The sequence below is a fragment of the Heptranchias perlo genome, chromosome 7 (assembly GCF_035084215.1).
Source record: "Heptranchias perlo isolate sHepPer1 chromosome 7, sHepPer1.hap1, whole genome shotgun sequence".
NCBI classification, from domain to species: domain Eukaryota; kingdom Metazoa; phylum Chordata; class Chondrichthyes; order Hexanchiformes; family Hexanchidae; genus Heptranchias; species Heptranchias perlo.
Genome location: NC_090331.1, coordinates 64,846,705 through 64,870,416, shown reverse-complemented (window position 1 = coordinate 64,870,416; position 23,712 = coordinate 64,846,705). Strand labels below are relative to the sequence as shown.

At 40.4% G+C, this 23,712-nt stretch overlaps 1 protein-coding gene across 3 annotated transcripts in view; it reads right to left on the bottom strand.

The window, feature by feature from the left end:
* myo1b (myosin IB) overlaps window positions 1–23,712 on the bottom strand; it is a 240,566-nt gene that overhangs the window by 188,344 nt on the left and 28,510 nt on the right. For all 3 annotated transcript variants that reach the window (XM_067987755.1, XM_067987757.1, XM_067987756.1), the window contains exon 3: window positions 4,526–4,641. In XM_067987755.1, coding sequence (XP_067843856.1) covers window positions 4,526–4,641 — 116 coding nt within the window. The remainder of the gene's footprint in view (window positions 1–4,525; window positions 4,642–23,712) is intronic.

Below are 23,712 nucleotides of genomic sequence, written 5' to 3'. Positions count from 1 at the left end.
TGAGTCTACACCTGTGATTCCCCATATGGCAATCTTTGGGTTTCAATCATGTCACTGTGGGCAGTTGCCCTGTGGAAGAGTTAAAAAAAAGTATTCTCGATTTTAAAAAAAACAAAATACTGCGGATGCTGGAAATTTGAAATGAAAACAGAAAATGCTGGAAATACTCAGCAAGTCAGGCAGCATCTTTAGAGAAAGAAACAGAGTTAATGTTTCAGGTCGTTGACCTTTCTAGTAAATAATTTGATTTCAGTCGTGCCCTTTCATTTGCTGTATAGGAACCAGGATAGTCGTGCCCCATAATAGCATTTCCATGCCTTCTTTAGCTGGAAAACAAGAAGGAAACAGCAAAATCTGGTAATGGGGCACTCCTTAAATGGAGGTCCAGGAGCACATGGCAAATCTGGTGAAAGTCACAATTGATGAGAAATAAATCTGCAAATGGCACAAGCAACTTACTTTTAAGTACCATTGATTTAAAATTACATCATCGCCATCAAACAACAGAGTTTACAGTTACAAAGCATTTCAAAGCTGGTTTCAAGCTTTGAGTTCAAGGGCCACTCAAGGACTTGAGCACATCATCTAGGCTGACACTTCAGTGCAGTACTAAAGGAGTACAGCATTCATGGAGGTGCTGCCTTTTAGATGAGACATTACATCAAGGCCCTGCCTGATTTATGTGGTAGGCGTAAAATATTCTGGCCAACATTCCTCCCTCGGCCACATCATCAAAACATGAACAGGTTCACTGATCATACATGCCATTTTTTGTTGGTGGGACCTTGCTGTGCTACACAACAGTGATTGTACTTCAAAAGTAACTGGCTGACTGAAGCACTTTGAGATGTCCTGAGTACACGATAAGGTGTTACATAAACACAGATCCTTTCTTTTGTTCCTATTGTTATATGGTTGTATTGTATGAATACTAAATTTCAATAAAAGCCCCAGAGGCAGTATTTTAACATTGATTAATTGCTAAACATTAGCCAAATTACTAACGTTTCAAATTATGAATGTTTCATAATAGGAAAATTAGTAGACTTTATTAAATGATGCCAAGAATAAGGTCCTTGAAAAAAAATCTTTCCAAATAGATGTGAAGTCAATTATGCCATTTAGTTTCTGAAATCTGGACAATAGCAGGTCCCAATTTTGTATGAGTTCCTGACCCCGTCCTCACCGCCACCATAATGAAATATTTCAAATGCTACTGACCTAACTCGACAAACAAGCATTTTCCGTTGATTGTAAAACAGTTTTAACACCACAAAAGTAAATTTGAACTCAGCTATACAGGTGGCATCAGACCCCCACCAAACTATTTAAAACCCAGGTAAGCCCCAATAACAGCACTTGGCATTTTACAGCCGGGACACTCCAGAGCTACTTAAATGATCCATTATACAATTGGCCCAAGATGAGATTCCCTTCTAAGCAACCATGCACTGAAAACATCACCAATACAACAAAAAAAAAACCATCATCCAATACTTAAATAAAAATCCTCCCTATCTGTGCCTGGCCTCAATTGAATCTGCCATATTTGTTATTGGAGTGACTGAGTGACCAGAACTGACATCAAAGTGCACAGCCAGGTGCTCCTAATTTCCCCTACTGCTCACCAGCTTTATGGAGCAGCTCTCAGCCATCAGATACATGCCACAAGATAAAATTACGTAGGCCCAATAATATTTGAGGATTCCCCAAAATCTTTGCCTAAAAGCTGTGCGTTCAAGGTACTGAGAGGTTACCAGTCTATACTTTTTTCCCTAGAATACAGGCAGGCATCCATTATTCCTTCAACATGTAGAAAATTACATCAAGTTCTACCATTTCTTAACATTAGGATTCATTTGACATGTATTGTTTGAAAGCAGAACATCTCAGTTTCCCCAAAGCTTTACAGACAAATTAGATATCAGCATGACCAAGCTCAACCTTGGTGACACTTCATCCAAGTATTAAGCAGGTGATGCATAACCACATAAGCCTTCTGTATCAATTAGAGATGAAAGTTAATGTGAAACATGCTGGAAAATATATCACTATAAAAACCATCTGTAGAATCAAGAATTACATTTATATAACGTTCTGAGACTACAATTAAAGCAGTAGCTTGAGCGGGAAGGAAAGTCTGACACATTTAAAATGTAGTTCCCATAGCTTAACACTACCACAGAAATTCTTTGAATAGTAATGTGACTACTATTAAAACACACGATTACAGTGTCCTTTTTGCCTTGGTTCAGCTCTATTCAGCAGTCTCAGTTTTCATTTTCCCGTTAATTACAGAACGTTTCATTTAATATGGCAATTAACAGGCGCAACTGCTTTTTCTATCCAGGCAACATCAAACTACTTCTGTCAGAATTTTTAAAAATGATACACACTATAAATTAACTTCTTTATTCAATTATATTTTTAATCAGACTGGACAGTAAGTTCAAAAGAGGAAGGGAGAAAATTGGGAGACCAATGAAAAGAGGTGGTGTACTATTACAGACATGGAACAAAAGGGGCTGAAACCAAGAAAACTCATTGGCCCGAATTTCCACAAGGTTCTTCCGATCTCCCACTATGAAATCCTGGAGAAATAGTACAGGCGGACGTTTTTAGCCTTTACTTGGTTTCTCTGGGGATTCTGCCGATCTAATCCTCACAGAAATTCCAGGTGATTAACTTTAAAGCAGCTTTCTCCATTTTAAATATTTACAATACTTCTATATTTCAAAGACTGTTAATTATGTTGACTTTGCAGTTTGTTTAGGTACTGAAATGCACATCTGTCATAGGACAGTAAAGATGAAAGACAACTGCTTCTGATGCTGGTATTCCAACATCGATTTGCATCGAGCTTTTTTTTTCTGTTTTATTTTGGAAAAAGGACGTACACTTTAAAAATTACAGCAATGAGTTGAAGACTATCTGTCAGAAACCATAAATGCACACAGAAATTAGAACAGTAAGTAATGAGGTCACGTCTGGGCCTCACCTCAATCACACCAGTGTGGCCAGAATACTGACAGTGAAACAGATTATTAGTTTTAACTGTGTTGAATGACAAACCTATGTTTTGGACTGTAGATATGCTTGTTTAAAGAATTGAGCCAGTAATCAAGTGTGGCTACTGCACAGTCATAGCAGGGCAGACACATCAACAAGTCCTCCCCATACTTAATTTAATGAATCTAATTGCTACAGCGAAGAGTTATAATCAGGTACTCCACTTCAAGCTCCCTTGGTGGCTCGGTCATGAAATGCACTGCTTGACGTGATTGTGAACCACAGAGACCAGGAAAACCCCCAAGTTCAATATCTGTTCTGTTCCTAGCTGATCTCATCCTGGGTAGCAGTAGGGCCATTACAACTAGGCTCAGTACTCTCAGACCATGAAAGACAAAAAAAAAAATCCAGATTGCTGTCCAGTGCGCCTCACTAGAAAACACACGCAGCAAGGCGTCGCGAGGGCAGAATCAGGCTCGGTCTCCCAGCGCTCACCATCTAGGTGGGCAAATGAAGATTAGCTGCTTGGGTGATGTAGAGTAGGGCATCTGGTACACATGGAACGGAGATATTCTGACTATGTGGGCTACAGCTGATGGGCACCTCAACAGACACCAAACGTCGATGACAACCATGTCCATGGAGTTCTTGTAGATCACAAGATATTTTTTGAGGCTGTAAGGACATCAGCATTTGGAAAATGATAAAATACCTAGTAAACTGTTGCATGATTTGTGGCTCCTGTGAAAATACCTTTAACAGGAAGGTCTGTTCATTTAACCCAAACATCACTAATGTATACAAAAAAAGGTTCTCTTATACACCCCCTTCAGATACTACAAAAAGTATTTGAAAGATATTTTTGAACATACTAAAATATGAATGTTTTCTAAATACTCCCTTTTATACTTCATGAAAGAAAAATGTATTTTCCTAAATAAAACATCCTGTACCTCCTTCATAGCAAGTGTCACTTTCCAAAGCCAAATTATGAATCATTTTTATCAGGAGCTGAAATAAATTTCATACAAGCTAAAGGCAACATCAATCCCTCCCTTTTATTTTTACTTCCACTTATCACTAAAATTGTATATTTGTTCCAGACAGTAATTTACCATGCGATAACCACACAGGCCCCACTTTTCCCAGCTCTGTACACGTGAGCATAAATGCTCAAAAAGCAATCATCTTCCCAGTTTATTTTGCAAAATGCATTAGCAGATGTTGCAGGGACAGATGGGGTCAAATACAATGAGAAAAAAATACCATATTTAGACCAAAGCCTCTCAGGGTTCAAATAGAGAATTGAAGAATTTGTCAATGATGGAATAGTTTGGCGGATGCTTACAATATACTAAACAAATTACAACAAAGCTGGGTAGACCATGCTTAATAAAAACACAAAAAAGAATAAAGCATTCACATCCTCTTCCTTTTATCCAAGGTAAACAGCTAGGTCCATATGCTGTCCTTTAATTTGAGTCAGCTGCAGTTTGTTTAGCTTTGTTGTACTTACATGTGAGGACTGAGCTCATAGAAGTTTCTGTTGCGATATTCTTCTACTTTCTCTGGTGTATAGACAGGCAAGTGTCTGTATGGATTTACAGATATGACTACACTTCCAATGTAAGTCTGTAATAAGAAAAAACAAATATCAAAATTAAATTGCAAAGAATTTATAAATTAATTGTCCTAAATTATGGGTTTCACACCATAAAACAGGAAACTGTCACAGGTCAAAACCAAAGGATAGCAGGCAATCCAGTGCTCTGCTGATTGGTAGGACTTCACTATTAGTTCCAACTCTTGTTTGTGGAAGTACAAGGTGGAGGTAGACCCCGAGAGTGGGCCGGAGAATAATATTTCTTTATATTAAAAATCAAATGGCAAATAAACCCCCACAGCAGTGAGGACATGCAGCAGAGTAGTATAATTTAGAACATAAGAAATAGGAGCAGGAGTAGGCCAATCGGCCCCTCGAGCCTGCTCCGCCATTCAATAAGATCATGGCTGATCTGATCCTAACCTCAAATCTAAATTCATGTCCAATTTCCTGCCCGCTCCCCGTAACCCCTAATTCCCTTTACTTCTAGGAAACTGTCGATTTCTGTTTTAAATTTATTTAATGATGTAGCTTCCACAGCTTCCTGGGGCAGCAAATTCCACAGACCTACCACCCTCTGAGTGAAGAAGTTTCTCCTCATCTCAGTTTTGAAAGAGCAGCCCCTTATTCTAAGATTATGCCCCCTAGTTCTAGTTTCACCCATCCTTGGGAACATCCTCACTGCATCCACCCGATCAAGCCCCTTCACAATCTTATATGTTTCAATAAGATCACCTCTCATTCTTCTGAACTCCAATGAGCAGAGTCCCAATCTACTCAACCTCTCCTCATATGTCCGCCCCCTCATCCCCGGGATTAACCGAGTGAACCTTCTTTGTACTGCCTCGAGAGCAAGTATGTCTTTTCTTAAGTATGGAGACCAAAATTGTATGCAGTATTCCAGGTGCGGTCTCACCAATACCTTATATAACTGCAGCAATACCTCCCTGTTTTTATATTCTATCCCCCTAGCAATAAACGCCAACATTCCATTGGCCTTCTTGATCACCTGCTGCACCTGCATACTAACTTTTTGATTTTCTCGCACTAGGACCCCCAGATCCCTTTGTACTGCAGTACTTTCCAGTTTCTTGCCATTAAGATAATAACTTGCTCTCTGATTTTTCCTGCCAAAGTGCATAACCTCACATTTTCCAATATTGTATTGCATCTGCCAAATCTCCACCCACTCACCCAGCCTGTCTATATCCCCCTGTAGGTTTTTTATGTCCTCCTCACTCTCTACTTTCCCTCCCATCTTTGTATCATCTGCAAACTTTGATATGTTACACTCGGTCCCTTCCTCCAAATCGTTAATATAGATTGTAAAGAGTTGGGGACCCAGCACCGACCCCTGCGGAACACCACTGGCTACTGGTTGCCAGTCCGAGAATGAACCATTTATCCCAACTCTCTGCTTCCTGTTAGATAACCAATCCTCCACCCATGCCAGAATATTACCCCCAATCCAATGATTCTTTATCTTGAGCAATAATCTTTTATGTGGCACCTTGTCGAATGCCTTCTGGAAGTCTAAATACACTACGTCCACTGGTTCCCCTTTATCCACCCTGTATGTAATGTCCTCAAAGAACTTAAGCACATTTGATGAACTTGCTACACCCTGGAAGAATGAAAGAGGAGGTTGCATGTTTTTAAGTATCTAAACAAATCGGCAGTTACTGAATATTCTCTGTAACTTTGGCTCCCCAGACTTATTTCTTCAACATTTTACTAGAATGTAGAGCTACTAGTAACTGTATCCAACTTTTCAGATTTCATTTTTTTCTCCAATTTATCCCGAATGTTTTCCCTTCCTGAAAATCATGGTTCTTGGTGGGTTACAGTCCCATTGACAGTAACGGCCCTTCGGTACCTCATTTGGTACTTCTACACATTTCCAAGATCAGACAGTGAGTGTTGATGGGCTTAATGATCATAGGGGTTTTGGGATCTTTCTGGCTCAGTGTTACAACATCTGATGTATTTATCCACTGAGACAGAGAGGAAGTCAGCCCAGTTATAAGTCACCCTTCCTTGAGATGAATGGCAACCTCCACTCAGATCCTTCTGGGAACTGACATTGTGAGCACACAATCAACTACAAAGGGACAATACTCATGAGAAGTCACTCAGGTGCTATGAAGAACACATGGTTCAGATGCTGAAAAAGCAAGTTAATGGTGCAGAGAAACACAGAAGGGAAATCATTTGAAGAGAAGAACACACCAAGAGTCAGTAAAGTGAAGAGAAAAAAAAGTGAAAAAACTCCAGGAAAAGATTGATAAGAGGAAGGTCTACAAATGACAGATCAGAAAAAAAACTAAAGGAAAACAACAGATAAACAGCAAGTGAATGTTAATGCTAGTATATACGATTATTAATTTTAAAGCGATTTTTTTTCTCATTTTTTCCTTCTCATCATTTCCCATGCCAAATACCTATTGGTTAATCATTAGGGGATACCACAGGCATGTATCCAGGGGCTACCATTTTGTAGTATGACCCATTGGAGCTGCAACAGTTATATCCTACTCTGAATACCAATTTATTAATCCTCCACTGTCCAGGATAGTATATTTTAAACCTTCTTCCCGCAGTCTTCAGCAAGTGCAAATTCACCACAGCCAAAGATCAAATGGCACTCCACTTGCAGCCAATTCCACATTGCTCACATGGATTGGCATTTTTCTCAGTCATGGATGCTAACCGAAGGTATGTGTGACTGGAAAATCAACGAGGTATTGCTGGGTACTCCGTACTGAATTTTCCAGTCTTGACTTTCCCAAACTGGTATCCAGGATGAATAGAGAGTCACTCTGTAATATGTCTGAGATCCATCATGGCCCTTCTCACCTCTGATCAGCATTTTGAGAACATTGAACAAAGTAATGAGAAAGCCGAAATGTATCACTAACTGTTCAGACATTTCCCTTAAGAATTATTTCTCAAGTACAATGCCCTTTCTCTAACACCTTCTTAGGTTAACAAACTATCTGAAAATTACACAACTAAATATTTATACCCTTTTTTCCCTACATTTATTATAAGTACCACCATCACATATTGACTTAATAAAGCTGCATTTTCTGTCATTAATACCCCTCTCAGTCACTGCCCTGCTCCCTCCAGATTATTCCTGCCAGAGCATTGTAAAGCTCCCTCTACTCCGCCCTAACAACATTCCTTAACGCCCTCAGAAAAGCTGCTCTCGGTGTAACAATGTGACGTTTCTGCACCAGCCATTCTGTGGCCTCCTTCGTAAAACTGCCAAATGATTATTGTAGGCAACTTTGTGCTATGGGCCCACACCTACTGAGAACAGGGTTAAGAATGGCCAAATATATTTAACACAGGACAAATACAGTAGCAGAGAAAGTTCCATCTCGCCACTCTGAAGTTTATTGAAATCCAAGCACAAGAGTGAAAGAGCAGGGCCCTAAACCCACTATGTTACTGTATCCCTTACCTCCCACTGTGAAGAAACCACAAACGTGCACAATACTTACCGAAATCCTTACTACAGTGCAACACTAAAAGTTTATTCTTAAAAATATCACTGTCATAACCAATACAAGATGTGTCTTTTTGAAACCTCATTTTAAAAGCATTCCCTATTTCATGCATACTGCTGAGGTTTCCCAGACACATTGCACTTACAGCAGCTGTCGATAGCATTTATAATAGAAACATATGCTCTTACTGCCAGTTCTACATCTGTTTCTACAGTAAACAGAGGCTGACGGAAAAATCTTTAGAAGTGGCAACTATAGAAGTGACTTTGCTGTACATCTGGGGAGGTCTGGGGTATACATACCCCCCTCAAAATTTAGATTTTTGCCACTTTATTTGTTGCTTTTTCTAATATTTTGGAGAAGGCTTTTTATATACATGTAAATATTTTCTGATCTGTATACTACTTCATGAGAGAGAATAGACCCTCTAAGCCTGGCCATAAACTAGAACGATGAATCGCGTACATTGCGGTGATCTAGTATTAACAAAATTTCTTGACTCTTGTTTCTTGCTACATCACAATACCTCAGTTAAAATAGCAAACAAAGGAACATTAAGCCTAATATCACCAATAGTAATTTCTAGGCTTTGAATCATTGATAATAGTATACAGTATAAAATGTGGTTCTTCTGCCACAAAGCCTTGTAATTTTCAACAGAATATGGCTGCCTTATCACTTTGACTTTGTTTGATTTGCCATCTTGTGATTTTGAAGCCAGAATCTGATGTTCATCTTTGGATCCCATTAGGGAAGAAATGGTCCCTTCAGGTTCACAACTTTGAGACTCACCATGTTTGAGATGAGACGCACTGTTCTATTAACCATTTCTCTATCTTTCACATATCATGATTACTCTGTGCAAAAGGCAAAAACTGGAGGAGCGCAGAGATCTCAGAGGGTTGTCGGGCTGGAGGAGGTAACAGAGATAGGGAGGGGCAAGGCCGTGGAGGGATTTGAAAACAAGGATGAGAATTTTAAAATTGAGGCGTTCCCAGACCAGGAGCCAGTGTAGGTCAGTGAGCACAGGGGTGATGGAAGAACGGGGCTTGGTGCGAGGTGGGATACGGACAGCAGAGTTTTGGACGAGCTCAAGTTTATGGACGGTGGAAGATGGGAGGCCAGCAAAGGGACCATCGAAATAGTCGAGTCTAGAGGTAACAAAGGCATGAATGAGGGTTGCAGCATCAGATGAGATGAGGCAGGGGCGGAGACAGGTAGTATTATGGAGGTGGAAGTAGGCGGTCTTGGTGATGGACCCAATATGTGGTCGGAAGCTCATGTCAGGGTCAAACAGGATGTCAAGGTTGCAAACGGTCTGGTTCAGCCTTAGACCGTGGCCAGGGAGAAGGATGGCTAGGGAACAGAGTATGCGATGGGGACTTAAGACATGGTGGCAGAAATTACTCCCAAAATAACAGTGAACTCAATAGCGCTCTCCATTGTTAGTGGCGAAATGGAGGAGTAAGTTCCGGCGTTCACACACGCGCTGTGAAACGCGGAAATCCAGAACTTGCATCTAGAGATTTGCCGGCGATATAACAGCTTCGAATTAAAAGGGACATTGCACGCTGCAATCAGAGAAATCATTGAAAAAGCGCCAACTTGCTTATCTGCCCAGCTGGAAAGTAACTAATTACACCACCCAACCTAACCTAAGTTTTAACAGCGCAGTTAGTCTGAATGACTGACAAACAACTAAAAATTAATTTTAAAACGTGGAATCTCATTACTCCTTATTTTAATAGTTTTTGGTCATTAAAAATGTTTTCATAAAAAATAATTTAAAAAAACTTTTCCTTTCTATCTCTTCTATTTAATTCAATTATTTCTTACCCTTTCTTTTCTTCATTGATTAAAAATGTTGTACCTTTCACTTCCTGGTTTTCACGTTCCAAGCCGGCAGTGATAGTGAACGCAGCTTGTCAAAAATGCTGCGATCTGATTGGTCGAGGGGAGAGCTCGATTGATCCTCTCACTTCTCCCTGGGTCCTACCTTCACTTGAACTGACGCTGGGCTCGTCTCTGCTTCCTAGTCAAGGAAGTGGCCGAAGAAAAGACCACGGTAAGTTAGCGGGTTAGTATAATCTATGGAGCGGCGAGCGTTTTGCTGCTCCAAGCGATTTCTACCCCAATAGCTTCGGTCTTCCCAATATTTAGTTGGAGGAAATTTCTGCTCATCCAGCACTGGACGTCAGACAAGCAGTGTGACAAATGAGACAGTGGAGGGGTCGAGAGAGGTGGTGGTGAGATAGAGCTGGGTGTTGTCAGCGTACACGTAGAATCTGACTGTGTTTTCGGATGATGTCGCCGAGGGGCAGCGTGTAGATGAGAAATAGAAGGAGGCCAATGATAGATCCTTGGGGGACTCCAGAGGTAACAGTGTGGGCACAGAAAGAGAAGCCATTGCAGGTGATTCTCTGGCCATGACTAGATGAATAAGAATGTAACCAGATGAGCGCAGTCTCACCCAGCTGGATTATGGAGGAGAGACAGTGGAGGAGGATGGTATGGTCAACCGTGTCAAAGGCTACAGGCAGGTTGAGATGAGGTGGGATAATTTACCATGGTTACAGTTACCATAGGATATTATTTGTGACTTTGATTTGGGCCGTTTCAGTACTGTGCCAGAGCGGATACCTAATTGGAGGGTTTCAAACATGGTGTTGTGAAAAATAAGTAGGAATGCTCTAAAAACCCACAATATATACTTCACTATATCCCCTGATACATAGTCACTTATCACAATTGCATCAAGTCATTCAAATAGTAATAGCAATTTACAGCAATTCTTCTAGGAGGTTATAGTCTGATGGATGGGGCAAATCAGTGGATGTTATCTACCTGAATTTCAGGAAAGCATGTGAGGCTATCCCATACAACAGGTAGCTGCGAAAGTGTTAGGCTGGACTGTCTGAAAGATACACAGCAAAGCGGGGTGGTGGTGGATGGGGAAATGTCGGAGTGGAAACCGACTGCCAGTTGATCTTCTCAGCGGTCAGTGTTGGACCATTGTTTATAATTTTTATAAACAATTTTTAGAGATAGAATATTGTCCAAGACATCTAAGTTTACAGATGACATCAAATTGGGTGCAGTGGCCAATGATACTAACCAATGTGCAATAATCCAAAGGGATCTGGACAAGCTACGCCAAAGGACAGAGAGGTGGCAGATGGAGTTCAACACTGATAAATATAGTCACAAGATTAGGTACAAGTGAGAATGTAGAGTACATATTAAATGGTAACATGCTTGTTTCAACAGCAGAACAAAAAGATCTAGGTGTTTTGATACATAGGTTGTTAAAACTCAGTTCAGTATTCACAGGTGGTGGAAAAAAGCAAATAAAATGTGGGGATGTATAACTAAGAGAGAGACTTATAAGGAGGAGATTTTGAAGTTGTATCTAGTCTCGATGAGGTTACTGAGATCAGTTTGAGTCTCTTACTACAGGAGACATGTAGAATTATTGGGGAGAGTCCAGTCTAGGATGCGAAGTCTGATTCCTGAACTTTAAAAGTTTAAATATGATGAAAGGTTGTCTACTCTGGAACTTTACTCTCTGAAGAGGAGAATGATGGGAGAACTTGACAGAGATCTTTAAGATTTTCATGGTATGGGGAACTTGGATCCAGAAAGGTTCTTCTCTAAGGTTTATGATACATGGACTAGAGGGCACAGTTTAAAGTTAAGGGTGTCACAATAAAATAAGAATTTTAGCCCATTTTTAAAAAATAAGTGAGAGATAGAATTGTGGAATAAACGTACAGCATTTTTATACTTCTATATTAAACTCTGTCGCCCTACTTTAACTTTGCCCATCATCTTATAACATTTTCCCTCTTAACATAGGGCCAGATTTTGCTGTGAGCGGCGAACGAACGGTGCCCACCGTTTGTTAGACTTGCACTTGCCCATAGCCGGCAAGTTAGTGTCAGCGGGAAAGCCAAACAACGCAGTACCCTCCACAGGGCATCTAGGATCTGTGTGAACAGGGCAAGCAACTGTGTGTCTCCTTAACAAGTCATACTGAAGAATCGTTAATGAACAGCACAGAGTCTGAACCAGAAAGTGTAAATTAGAATAGTGAATTCAATGTCAAATCAGGTACAGAAAGCGAAATAAAGAGGGGGAAAGAAAGATTGGATTAAGAGAGAGATAAAAAAAGACAAAAGAAAAAAAATGTTACTTTTTAAAAAAAAATCTCCAACAATAATTAAAAGCTGAAGGAATGAGACTCCACACTTGGAAAAGTTAATTTTCAGTGCCAGAGAAGTTGTTTGGCAGTAATTAAGACTTATCACGTCATTAAAAGGGTACTTAGACTGGAATGGACAAGCCCTAACTTTTTGTGGCGAGTTTAGTTCGTATCCACAATGTCAGTACAGGAACTTCACGCTGTTCAATACATTTGAATGAGGAGCCAGATGGCTATTTGCCATTTTCGAGCAGCTTAAGGAGAAGCGGCGCATCTCAGACAGCAACGTCCGGATTTTCGTGTTTAACTGCACCTCTCTGCTCACCAGCAGTTGTTGTCCAATTAGCGCATAAATAACGGTAAGCGCTGTTAGCCCCACCGTTACTTTCACAGCAAAATCCTTGCCATTGTGTCTTCCCTATTTCATTACTATTTACCCTTGCTACTTGCTTTATGCCTGTAATCATGTCTTGGCCTTCTTTATTCTATTGATTACTTATTCATTATTCAACATTACTTCACAAACCTTTCTCTTCACGCCCCAGCCATCCCTATCACCGTTGTTATGCAATGTGGTGTTTCTTTTATTAGTTGCATTTACATTTGACGCTTCTGCAGTTCAGATTGCAGGAGAGCACTGTGAACTACAGAAGCATCAAATGTAAAAGGGGGTTGTGGAACAAAACACCAAGCAGTTTTTTAAAAAAGGAATAGATGAATTCCTATTAGAAAAAGTGTTAAAGGATGATTAATTCCAAAATCATAGTAAGCAAACGGATGGGTTGAAATGGATCAATTATCTTCCTATGGCCAAAACATTTGTTTCTATAATTGTGGTTTAGGAACTGAGAATGGAAAAGTTCTAACACAAGGTTTCAGCCACAAGGTTATGTTCTTATGTTCCTATAAGGCCTCCTCAGGTGGAACTAGTGTGAAAAGGCACATTTACATTTACCACTTCTGTAGTTTGGATTGCAGCAGAGTGAGGTCTCTGCAGTGACTCCCCTTAATTCTTAGCTTGGAACAAAGGAGATGGTTTTAGCAATGTATACACAAGGAGCTGGTGCACAAACATCGCTCTCCACAATCAGAACTACAGATGCACCAAATGTAAGAGCACCTACAAGGAAAACCACCACATTGTATAAAGTAGATCACAGGGATGGCTGAAAGAAAGAAAGATTTGCATTTGTATAGGGTCTTTCATGATCTCAAAGCGCTATACAGCCAATGAAGTACTTTTTTTGACGTATAGCCACTGTTGCAATGTAGGAATTGCAGCAGCCAATTTACACACAGCAAGTTCCCACAAACAGCAATATGATCATGACCAGGTAATCTGGGGGTTTTTTCAGTGATATTGGTTGAGGGGTTAAATAATGGGGCTTGACTCCGGGAGAACACCCCAGCTCTTCTTCAAAATAGGTGTGATGTGGAGATGCCGGTGATGGACTGGGGTTGACAATTGTAAACAATTTTACAACACCAAGTTATAGTCCAGCAATTTTATTTTAAATTCACAAGCTTTCGGAGACTTCCTCCTTCCTCAGGTAAATGTTTCAGGAGCTCCTTGAAGCCTACGCATTTATACATATAGAACAATACATGGTGTTTACAGACTGCCCCTGCAACTGCCCGTTGCCAAGGCAATCACCGTGTTCAGACAGAGAGGTGTCACCTGCAGAACCCCCGAATACACATTCAACAAAAAAACAAACAGGGAAAAAAAAGAGAAAAAAAACAGAGAGGTGTGAAGAGAAGGACGTGTGAAAATAGGTGTGAAGAGAAGGACGTGTGAAATGATGAAAAAATAATCAAAATAAAAGGAGGCCAAGATGCAACAGCAGGCAGAAAAGGTAGCAGACAGCTAAAAAAAAATTATTAAAAAAAAGGAAAAAAAAACTATTTCAAGGTGATTGGGAAACTGAAGTAATTGGATAGTTTAATATTTAAAAAAGCTATAAGTTGGTAGTCAGGCAGAAGGGTTTGATTCCTGCTGCTCTATGGTGATGAGTTTTAAATACTTGGCATCTTTGTATTCCACGTCAAGATAAATGAGAAGATTATGACAACCAAATATTTGATTGCACAAAACGGAGTTAAGTAATGCTCATTTTTTTCTTGTGATACTTTACTGGGAAGTAACTGAACATATCCAGATTGGGAAATGTTGGAACTATGGTGCAGCTATATAAAATAAATCTGGACTCTCAGGATATTTTTGTTCTCTGGCCTCATCCAGCATTAAAACAAGCAAAAGATTCACTTTAGAATTTGACCCTTGTGCTGTTGACTCTAAAAAGTTGTGTATGTACTACACGGTGTTCAAGCAGTTAAATCAGTTTTGCATAAACTGATAGCAGACTCTTAACACCCAGGTAAAACATTGGGCTCCCGGAATCTGAATTAAAAAAGGACAAAAGCAGCTTCAGTTCAGGCACAATGTGTGGTTTCATTTTTCCTGAGCCACAGCAAACCAGCAATCAAACCCAACCTCTTCTTCTAATTCTAAACACGACTACACAGAATATTTCCAGCTCACCTACCCTCAGCTCTCAAAAATGGACAACTTGCATTTATATAGCGCCTTTGACATAGTAAAACGTCCCAAGGTGCTTACTAAAGCATTATCAAACAAAATTTGACACCGAACCACAAAAGGAGATATTAGGATAGGTGACCAAAAGCTTGGTCAAAGAGGTAGGTTTTAACAAACGTCATAAAGGAGGAGAGAGAGGTAGAGAGGCGGAAAGATTTAGGGAGGGAATTCCAGAGCTTAGGGCTTAGGCAGCTTAAGGCACAGCCACCAATGGTGGAGCAATTAAAATTGGGGATGCGCAAGAGGCAAGAATTGGAGGAGTGAAGAGATCTTAGACGGTTGTAGGATTGGAAGAGGTTACAGCAATAGGGAGGAGCGAGAACCTAGAGGGATTTGAAAACAAAGATAAGAATTTTAAAATCGAGGCGTTACTGGACCAGGAGCCAATGTAGGTCAGCAAGCACAGGGGTGATGGGTAAACGGGACTTGTTGCGAGTTAGGATACAGGCAGCAGAATTTTGGATTAGCTCAAATTTATGGAGCATGGAAGATGGGAGCCTGCTAGGAAAGCATTGCAATAGTCAAGTCTAGAGGTAACAAAGGCAGATGAAAGTTTCAGCAGATCAGCTGAGGCAGCAACGGAGACGGGCGATGCTACGGAGGTGGAAGTAGGTGGTCTTGGTGATGGAGCGGCTACGTGGTCAGAAGCTGGTTAGGGTCAAACAGAACACCAAAGTTGCGAACGGTCTGGTTCAGCCTCAGACAGTGACCAGGAAGAGAGTTGGAGTCGGTGATTAGGGAACAGAGTTTGTGGCGGGGACTGAAGACAATGGCTTCGGTCTTCCCAACATTTAGTTGGAGAAAATTTCTGCTCATCCAGTACTGGATGTCAGCCAAGCAGTGTGACAAATCAGAGACAGCGGAGAGGTTGAGAGAGGTGATGGTGAGGTAGAGCTGGTTGTCGTCAGCACACACGTGGAACCTGACGTCGTGTTTTCAGATGATGTCGCCAAGGGGTAGCATGTAGATGAGAAATAGGAGGGGGCCAAGGATAGATCCTTGGGGGACTCCAAAGGTAACGGTGTGGGAGAGGGAAGAGAAGCCATTTCAGGTGATTCTCTGGCCACGAATGGATAGATAAGAATGGAACCAGACGAGTGCAGTCCCACCAAGCTGGACGACGGAGGAGAGGTATTGGAGTAGGTGGTCAATCATGTTAAAGGCTACAGACGGATGGTTTACCATGGTTAGTCACAAAAGGATGTCATTTGTGAGTTTGATTTGGGCCGTTTCAATATTGTCCGGGGGCAGAAACCTGATTGGAGGGATTCAAACATGGCGTTTCAGGAAAGATGGGCACGGATTTGGGAGGCGACAACACGTTCAAGGACTTGAGAGGAAAGGGAGGTTGGGGATGGGGCGGTGGTTTGCAAGGACAGAGGGGTCAAGGATGTTTTTTTTTGAGGGGAGGGGGTGACAACAGTCGATTTGATGGGGAGAGGGACAGTACCTGAGAGGGAACCATTAACAACATCAGCTAACAAGGGGGCCAGGAAGGGAAGTTGGATGGTCAGCAGTTTGAAGGGAATAGGGTCAAGGGAGCAGGAGGTGGAGATAGGAGAGAAACAAAGAGAAAGATGTGAGTTCAGGGCTTGGGCAGGGGGGAACCTTAGAGGAAGTTTGGCTTGATGGGCTATAGGAAGTGGGGGGGGGGGGGAAGTGGCATAAAGGTTTACAGACCAACTTTTTAAAAATACATCAATCTGTAATTTCTGTCTGCTGGGAAATGTATGGATTTTATGAAATGCTGTAACTGAAATTTCTACATTGAAATTTCTCAATCTTTGCCAAATGATCGGCAATAAGTGTTCAAATGGAGGCCAGGCACTTGCACAGAAAGGAAGAAAAATCAAAGTACAAGTCAACCTCGGCTATTCTTACATGCCTCCTCTGGTTACATCACTTGTAAACAATTTTACAACACCAAGTTATAGTCCAGCAATTTTAAATAAAATTGCTGGACTATAACTTGGTGTTGTAAAATTGTTTACAATTGTCAACCCCAGTCCATCACCGGCATCTCCACATCATGGTTACATCACGATAGGACTGCTACTCTAAGGAAACTAATGTTGCATAAATTATATACAAATGGAATATGAAAAAGGTGACTCCTTAAGGCAAAACATGTCTAAATGTTGTCACTATCTTAATCTGCAGAATGGAGTGTTTAATTCAGTAAGGAAGAACAAACATGTATTTGCAGAAAATTTTGAGTAACTACTAAATGTTTCACCCTTAGTGTTTTCATTTTTTTTTGGAATGATGATTAAATAAACCTTGCTGTTGAGAGCACAATACAGTTTTCCCAAAACATCACAAATGGTAAGCTTCAAGATAATCATGACTTCATAAAGGATTATTGGAGCTAGGTGTTTGAAAAATGAATAAAGCATTCTACAGACTAACAGAAATTCTTATTACTTAAAAATTAATTAGTAAACATCTTGCCAAAACAAGTCAGGGACCTATATATTAACAATGCACAATAGTAGAAGATTGTGAACAATCCATTCCTATTAATTTTCCGTACATTTATCTGAGATTTGGGGCTTAACTTTAGTGATGTGCATCAGCAATCACATTTTTCTTTAAAAAAATCTCAGAATTGTGGCCGTGTTATTTCATATTTATAAAACTGGTTATGAGACCAGCTCCTGCATCTGGGCAGTGGGATTGGCCTCAGTTAGGAGTGCCACAGTTCTGGATAATCTAAATGTTGCCTCCAATTACCCTACTGAAGAACTCCATTCTACTCATGGCACATTTGGAAGGTCAATGGACCCTCACAGATGTCCTGTGGCAGCTTAACCCTTCCCAATTAAAACACACCTCATTTTGGTAGTACAAACACATTGATTTTTAAATAGACAGAACATATATTAATTTGAAAACAAAAATCAGAGAAATTCAGAAAGTAATATACAGATATATCAATTTGGCATTTAGATATTATTTGCAGTAGCTGCCGGAACCTGCATGAACAAAAAACCTTTTATTTAAATTGAAGGATAAGATAGGGCTGTCACTATCTTTAATTCTACTGTTTTAACACTAGTAACTGCTTTTAGGACCGCGCAAGTTATACCTGTTCATCTATACTGCTCTGGGCTTAAGCCTGAAACCTGTGCATTTGGATGCAGGCACATAGCTATGCTCACGAGCATCCAAATTGTAGCAACATTTTTTAACATTAGTAAAGGCCTATTTATACTGTCAGCTGCTTGCTATCGTTAAAAGCTCAAAGGTGATCTGCTGAACCACCTTGTGAACTTTCATTTTCAAGTTTTAAGAAAGTTTATTCTGCATCATCTGCAGTTAAACTGCAATTGACTTGAGGGTTGCCAACTCTGGTTGGACATATTCCTGGAGGTGTTATCACATGGCCTCCTGCCTCTAACCGCTCTGTCCCCACACTCCTGCCATCATTCGTCCAACACGTCCATACTTGCAGCATACCACCTTCCCACGCCAATTGGAAAACAAATAGATTCATTACCCAATCAAATGATTCTTGACTGTCCGTCAAACAGTCTTTTATCCCCATGTCTGATATTTTTATAACTAATAAACAGGTGTTCAGAGAAATGATTTTTTAAACACAATTTTCTAATGCCCCTATGATTTTTCTCCTGGGTTGCTCACAGATTAATCTTTAATTCCTGGAGACTCCAGGACAATCCTGGAGGGTTGGTAACCCTAATTGATGTGGAGTCGAAGAGGTACAAAACTACTTGAGGTGATATCACACCATTTTTGATACATCAATTTGTATGCAGATGAGTTGCAGTGGGACTACAGTGTCATGGAACCCAATCCAAGTCGCAGTATGACCAGCTCCTTAATCATAGATTCTGAGAAATTTACGGCACAGAAGGAGGCCATTCAGCCCATCATGTATGTGCCGGCTGAAAAAGAGCCTTCCAGCCTAATCCCACTTTCCACCTCTTGATCTGCAGCCTTGTAGGTTACAGCACTTCAAGTGCATATCCGAGTACTTTTTAAATGAATTGAGGGTTTCTGCCTCTCCCACCCTTTCAGGCAGCGAGTTCCAGACCCCCGCCACCCTCTGGGTGAAAAGATTTCTCCTCAACTCCTCTCTAATCCTTCTACCAATTACTTTAAAATATATGCCCCCTGGTTATTGACCTCTCTGCTAAGGGAAATAGGTCCTCCCTATCCATTCTATCTAGGTCCCTCACAATTTTATACACCTCAATTAAATCTCCCCTCAGCCTCCTCTGTTCCAAAGAGAACCCCAGCCTATCCAATCTTTCCTCATAGCTGAAATTCTCCAGTCCTGGCAGCATCTTCGTAAATCTCCTCTGTACCCTCTCTAGTGCAATCATATCTTTCCTGTAATGTGGTGACCAGAACTGTACATAGTACTCCAGCTGTGGCCTAACTTTTTTTTAAAAAACAGTTCGAGCATAACCTCCCTGCTCTTATATTCTACGCCTCCGCTAATAAAGGAAAGTATCCTGTATGCCTTTTTAACCACGTGTCCTGCTACCTTCAGGGATCTGTGGACATGCACTCCAAGATCCCTCTGTTCCTCTACACCTCTCAGTATCCTCCCATTTATTGTGTACTCCCTTGCCTTGTTTGCCCTCCACAAATGCATTACCTCACACTTCTCTGGATTAAATTCCATTTGCCACCATTCTGCCCACCTGACCAGTCCATTGATATCTTCCTGTAGTCTACAGCTTTCTTCCTCACTATCAACCACATGGCCAATCTTTGCATCATGTTACTTATCTAAAACAGTATTTTGCTGCCATTCTGTCCTCCAACTTTGGCGTATTGTGCATCCTCCCTCCTCTGCACCTGTGGCAAAGACTTCAGCTGTTTCAACCCTACTCTCTGTAACTCCCTCTCTAAACACCTCCACCTTACTACTGCTCCCCTCGCCTTTCAAGCCCCCTTAAAATCTCTCTCTTTGACCATGTTTTCGGTCATCTCTCCTAACTTTTCCATTACTGCCCGCTGTCCATTTCCGTTCTGTGAAGCACCAAGAGATGTTTACTACACTGAAGATGCCATATAAATGCAAGTTGTTTTAGTGAGAAAATATAGTTGTAAAATGGACCATAATGAATAGAAAGCATTACAAATCTAATGATAAAGGCCATTGTTAAGCCCAAATCACATCACTCCTAGTCTTTGAATTGAAGTATACAAGACCACCGCAAAAGCACGTCACATATTTATTAAAGTTTCACTCATTTGCGTCAAAGAAGTAATTTACATAAATAAGAGCTGCAATATTATAATATTCTGCATATGGATTGTGGCAATGTTATCATCTTCACCGACACGCAGCTTAGACATGAGTTGAATAATTAATTGTGTGAGTCAAATCCCTCCATGGTGTGACAGCTGTGGCCATTTCCTGTACAGTTCATTAACTATATGAACGACTGCATTTACCACAGTAATAATGCTGAAAGAATACTTGACACGACTTTACAGTCTAATGGCCCGGAGACATCACAGTTGCATGAAATGAACAAACACTAACCCCATATGAAGTCTTAGTCAGAACTAAGCATTTCCCCAAATTAATTTGCTTTTTTTAAAACTGCCTTGCACCCATTGTATTCCCTTTCATCTTCCCACACATTTGTAATCAGACAAATATTAAGGTATATACTTTACAGGGCAGGGCTAGGTAACCCATCTATCCAGTGGCTCTTGAAGATTGGAATAACGCAACTAACCATGTTCTCTGTTCAAATGGCAGTTGAGGCTCAAATTCGGACGCATCTCTAAATGGATTTCAACAGCCTGGTCACCGTAGTTAGTCCATTTCTATCAGTTTATCTTGTATATATCACAGAGTTAGTTTAAATATTATATTGGACTCATGAAATGTCCCAATTCACTTACCATACAACTGAGAAGAGCAACACCATTTTCTAATGAAATTACTACCAGCTCATACTGAAGACCCTAGTGATAACTTTCCATCATTTAGCCCATAAGGACCAGATTAATGCAAACCACAGCCTTCAGTCATTACATGCTTCATCTGTGTGACAAGTAAATCTCTCAAGAACCTTTGGGGTACAAATTGCTCGGAGCAGCAAACCAACACTCCTCGCCGCTCCATAGATTTATACTAACCCACAAACTTCGGCCACTTCCTTGAATAGGAAGTGGAGAAGAGCCCAGCGTCAGTTCAGGTCAAGCTAGGATCCTGGGAGAAGCAATCTCTCCACTCCACCAATCAGGTCGCAACATTTTTGACAAGCTGCGTTCACGGCCTCTGCCGGCTTAGAACGTGAAAACCAGTAAGTGAAAGGTACAACATTTTAAATCAATGTAAGAACAGTTATAGACAGCTAAAAAAGGGTAAGAAATAATTGAATTAAAGACAGAAAGGAAAAGTAAAACAATCTAAAAAAAATTTTAGTGACCAAAAACTATTAAAATAAGGAGTAATGAGACTCCACATTTTTAAAAGTTAATTTCTAGTTGTTTAGCAATCATTAAGACTTACCACGCAGTTAAAACTTAGTTTAGACCTGTATTTTTAAGCATACCTGTTTGGTGGCGTAATTAGTTACTTTCCAGCTGGGCAGATAAGCAAGTTTGCATTTTTTCAATGATTTCTCTGATTGCAACATGCGTTGGCCCTTTAATTCAAAGCTGTCATATCGCCGGCGAACCACTAGGAGCAAGTTCCGATTTCCGCTTTTCACTGCGCATGTGCAAACATCGGAACTTGCTCCTCGCTTTCGCCACTAACAACGGAGAGCGCTGTTGAGCTCTGTGTTATCTCAGGAGCAATTTCTGCACCATTGGTTTATTTCTCATTTTCTCTTCTCCCTTGAAAGTACTGTTTCCTTTTCTTTCATTGGGAAACCAAGGTGAAGAACCAATATCTATATGCATGGGTCACAATGGCAGAATACAAGAGAGTATACACTGGTTGTATGGTTCTATGGGTGCCAACCTCCTCTCTGTACTTCACCATGTGACAACTTTTCATGAGTGAACCTAGACTGAGTGTAGCGGATGAAGCATCACAGCTGATGCTAATCTTTTCCTTATCCAATTTTCAAACACATGCACATTCTAACAATGTCCTTGGATAGCTATCAGAAACAGCAATCTTTATTGATTTTTCCCCTCCCTAGCCCACGGACCGAGGTAACTGTGGTGCTCCTACTACTGACCACGCTGAGATCAACTAACTCAGCACTGAGCAGAATCAAAGCTGTCTATATGTCAGTATCACAACAAGCAATGCATTTACCATCAGTTCCAGCTCATCTATAGGAATCATGATTTTTTTTTGTAAAGTATGCATTAAATTTCAAACTAAAACTAACAAAAAGGGAATAAGTTCAACTGTATCTAGAGATTAGGAAGCGGCTTCAAATTTGCAGCTTTTTGCTAGGAACAGGCACTAATTATTCTAAGATGCTCCTTAAAATCTCTCTCTTTGACCAAGCTTTTAGTCACCTGTCCTGATATCTCCTTATGTGGCTCAGTGTCAAATTTTGTCTGATAACATTCCTGTGAAGCACCATGGGACACTTCACTATGTTAAAAGGTGCTATATAAATGCAAGTTGTTGTTGTAAATCTGATATCTTCAATGTGTTCATCGAATTCTGCCTTCTACATCTCTGTCTCTCTAAATTGAATGTCTATCCGATACTTATGTATAATGCAATCAATGGATTCCTGATAGACCAAGCTGCTGTCATATTAATCAGTTCTACTCCATCAATATTTCTTAAAAATGGAAATACATCTTGAAATATCTAAATAGTTGACAAGGATATTTTTGTAGAGGAATCACATTTGGAAGGTCACGCTGCAGCCATTAAAATACCCGCTCTAACATACATTGGTTACTACCACATTGTTCCTTTTCTCCCTATAACCTTTGTACACTGTAGCAATTGGGCCCCCAGTACCAACCAGTAATCATTCCCAAGAATGCTGAACAAACACACTCAGGGTCACACCAGCATCAGAACACTTGGCCCAACTCCCACTTGACTGAAATGCATGTTTTTCTTTTCTCTCTCCTTGTTTTTGTAGACCAGGATTCTCTCTACACAAATAAGCCAAAATCAATAGCTAATAGTCTACCAATGATCACAATTCCACTTTAACACGACACAGAATTTCTTTTGAAGTCACTGAGAACAAATGCCAGATGTTAGTTTGGACCACCATTTTAATTGTACCTGATCACAATGGCCATTGTGAATAATTTATCAAACTGAGTGAGTGAATATGAAAACTTAGAGTGTTCATTACAAATTGTGTTTGTTATCAAGTTATTTTGATCATTTACACAGCTGCTTTTCTGAGTCAGAATAACTACAAATGCATTTTTTCCTTCCTCCATCCAATTTTCTTCCCTCCTTTGTCAAAGATGCTGAGCTAATGAGCAATACTACCTGTGACTGTAAGGCACCTTATCCTATCAAAGCAACTCAAAGCACTTTTGAATGGCAGTAACTGCATTTATATAGACAAACCTTGCAGCCACTAATGTCCGATTAATATGTTTTTAGTACTAATTAAAGGATGACATTAAGAAAATGTTCAGCTCTTCGTTGGATAGTGTGATGCAATCATTAATATCCACCATGAGAACAGGCAAATAGGACCTCACTTTATCATCTCATCTGAAGGATGGCACCTCAGACAATGCAGCACTCCATTGGAGCTTCAGCCTATATTACAAGTTGACACCTTATGTCAGTATAGGGCTCAAATTCACAACTTTCAGAGCTGGAAGCAAGTGAGATATTGAT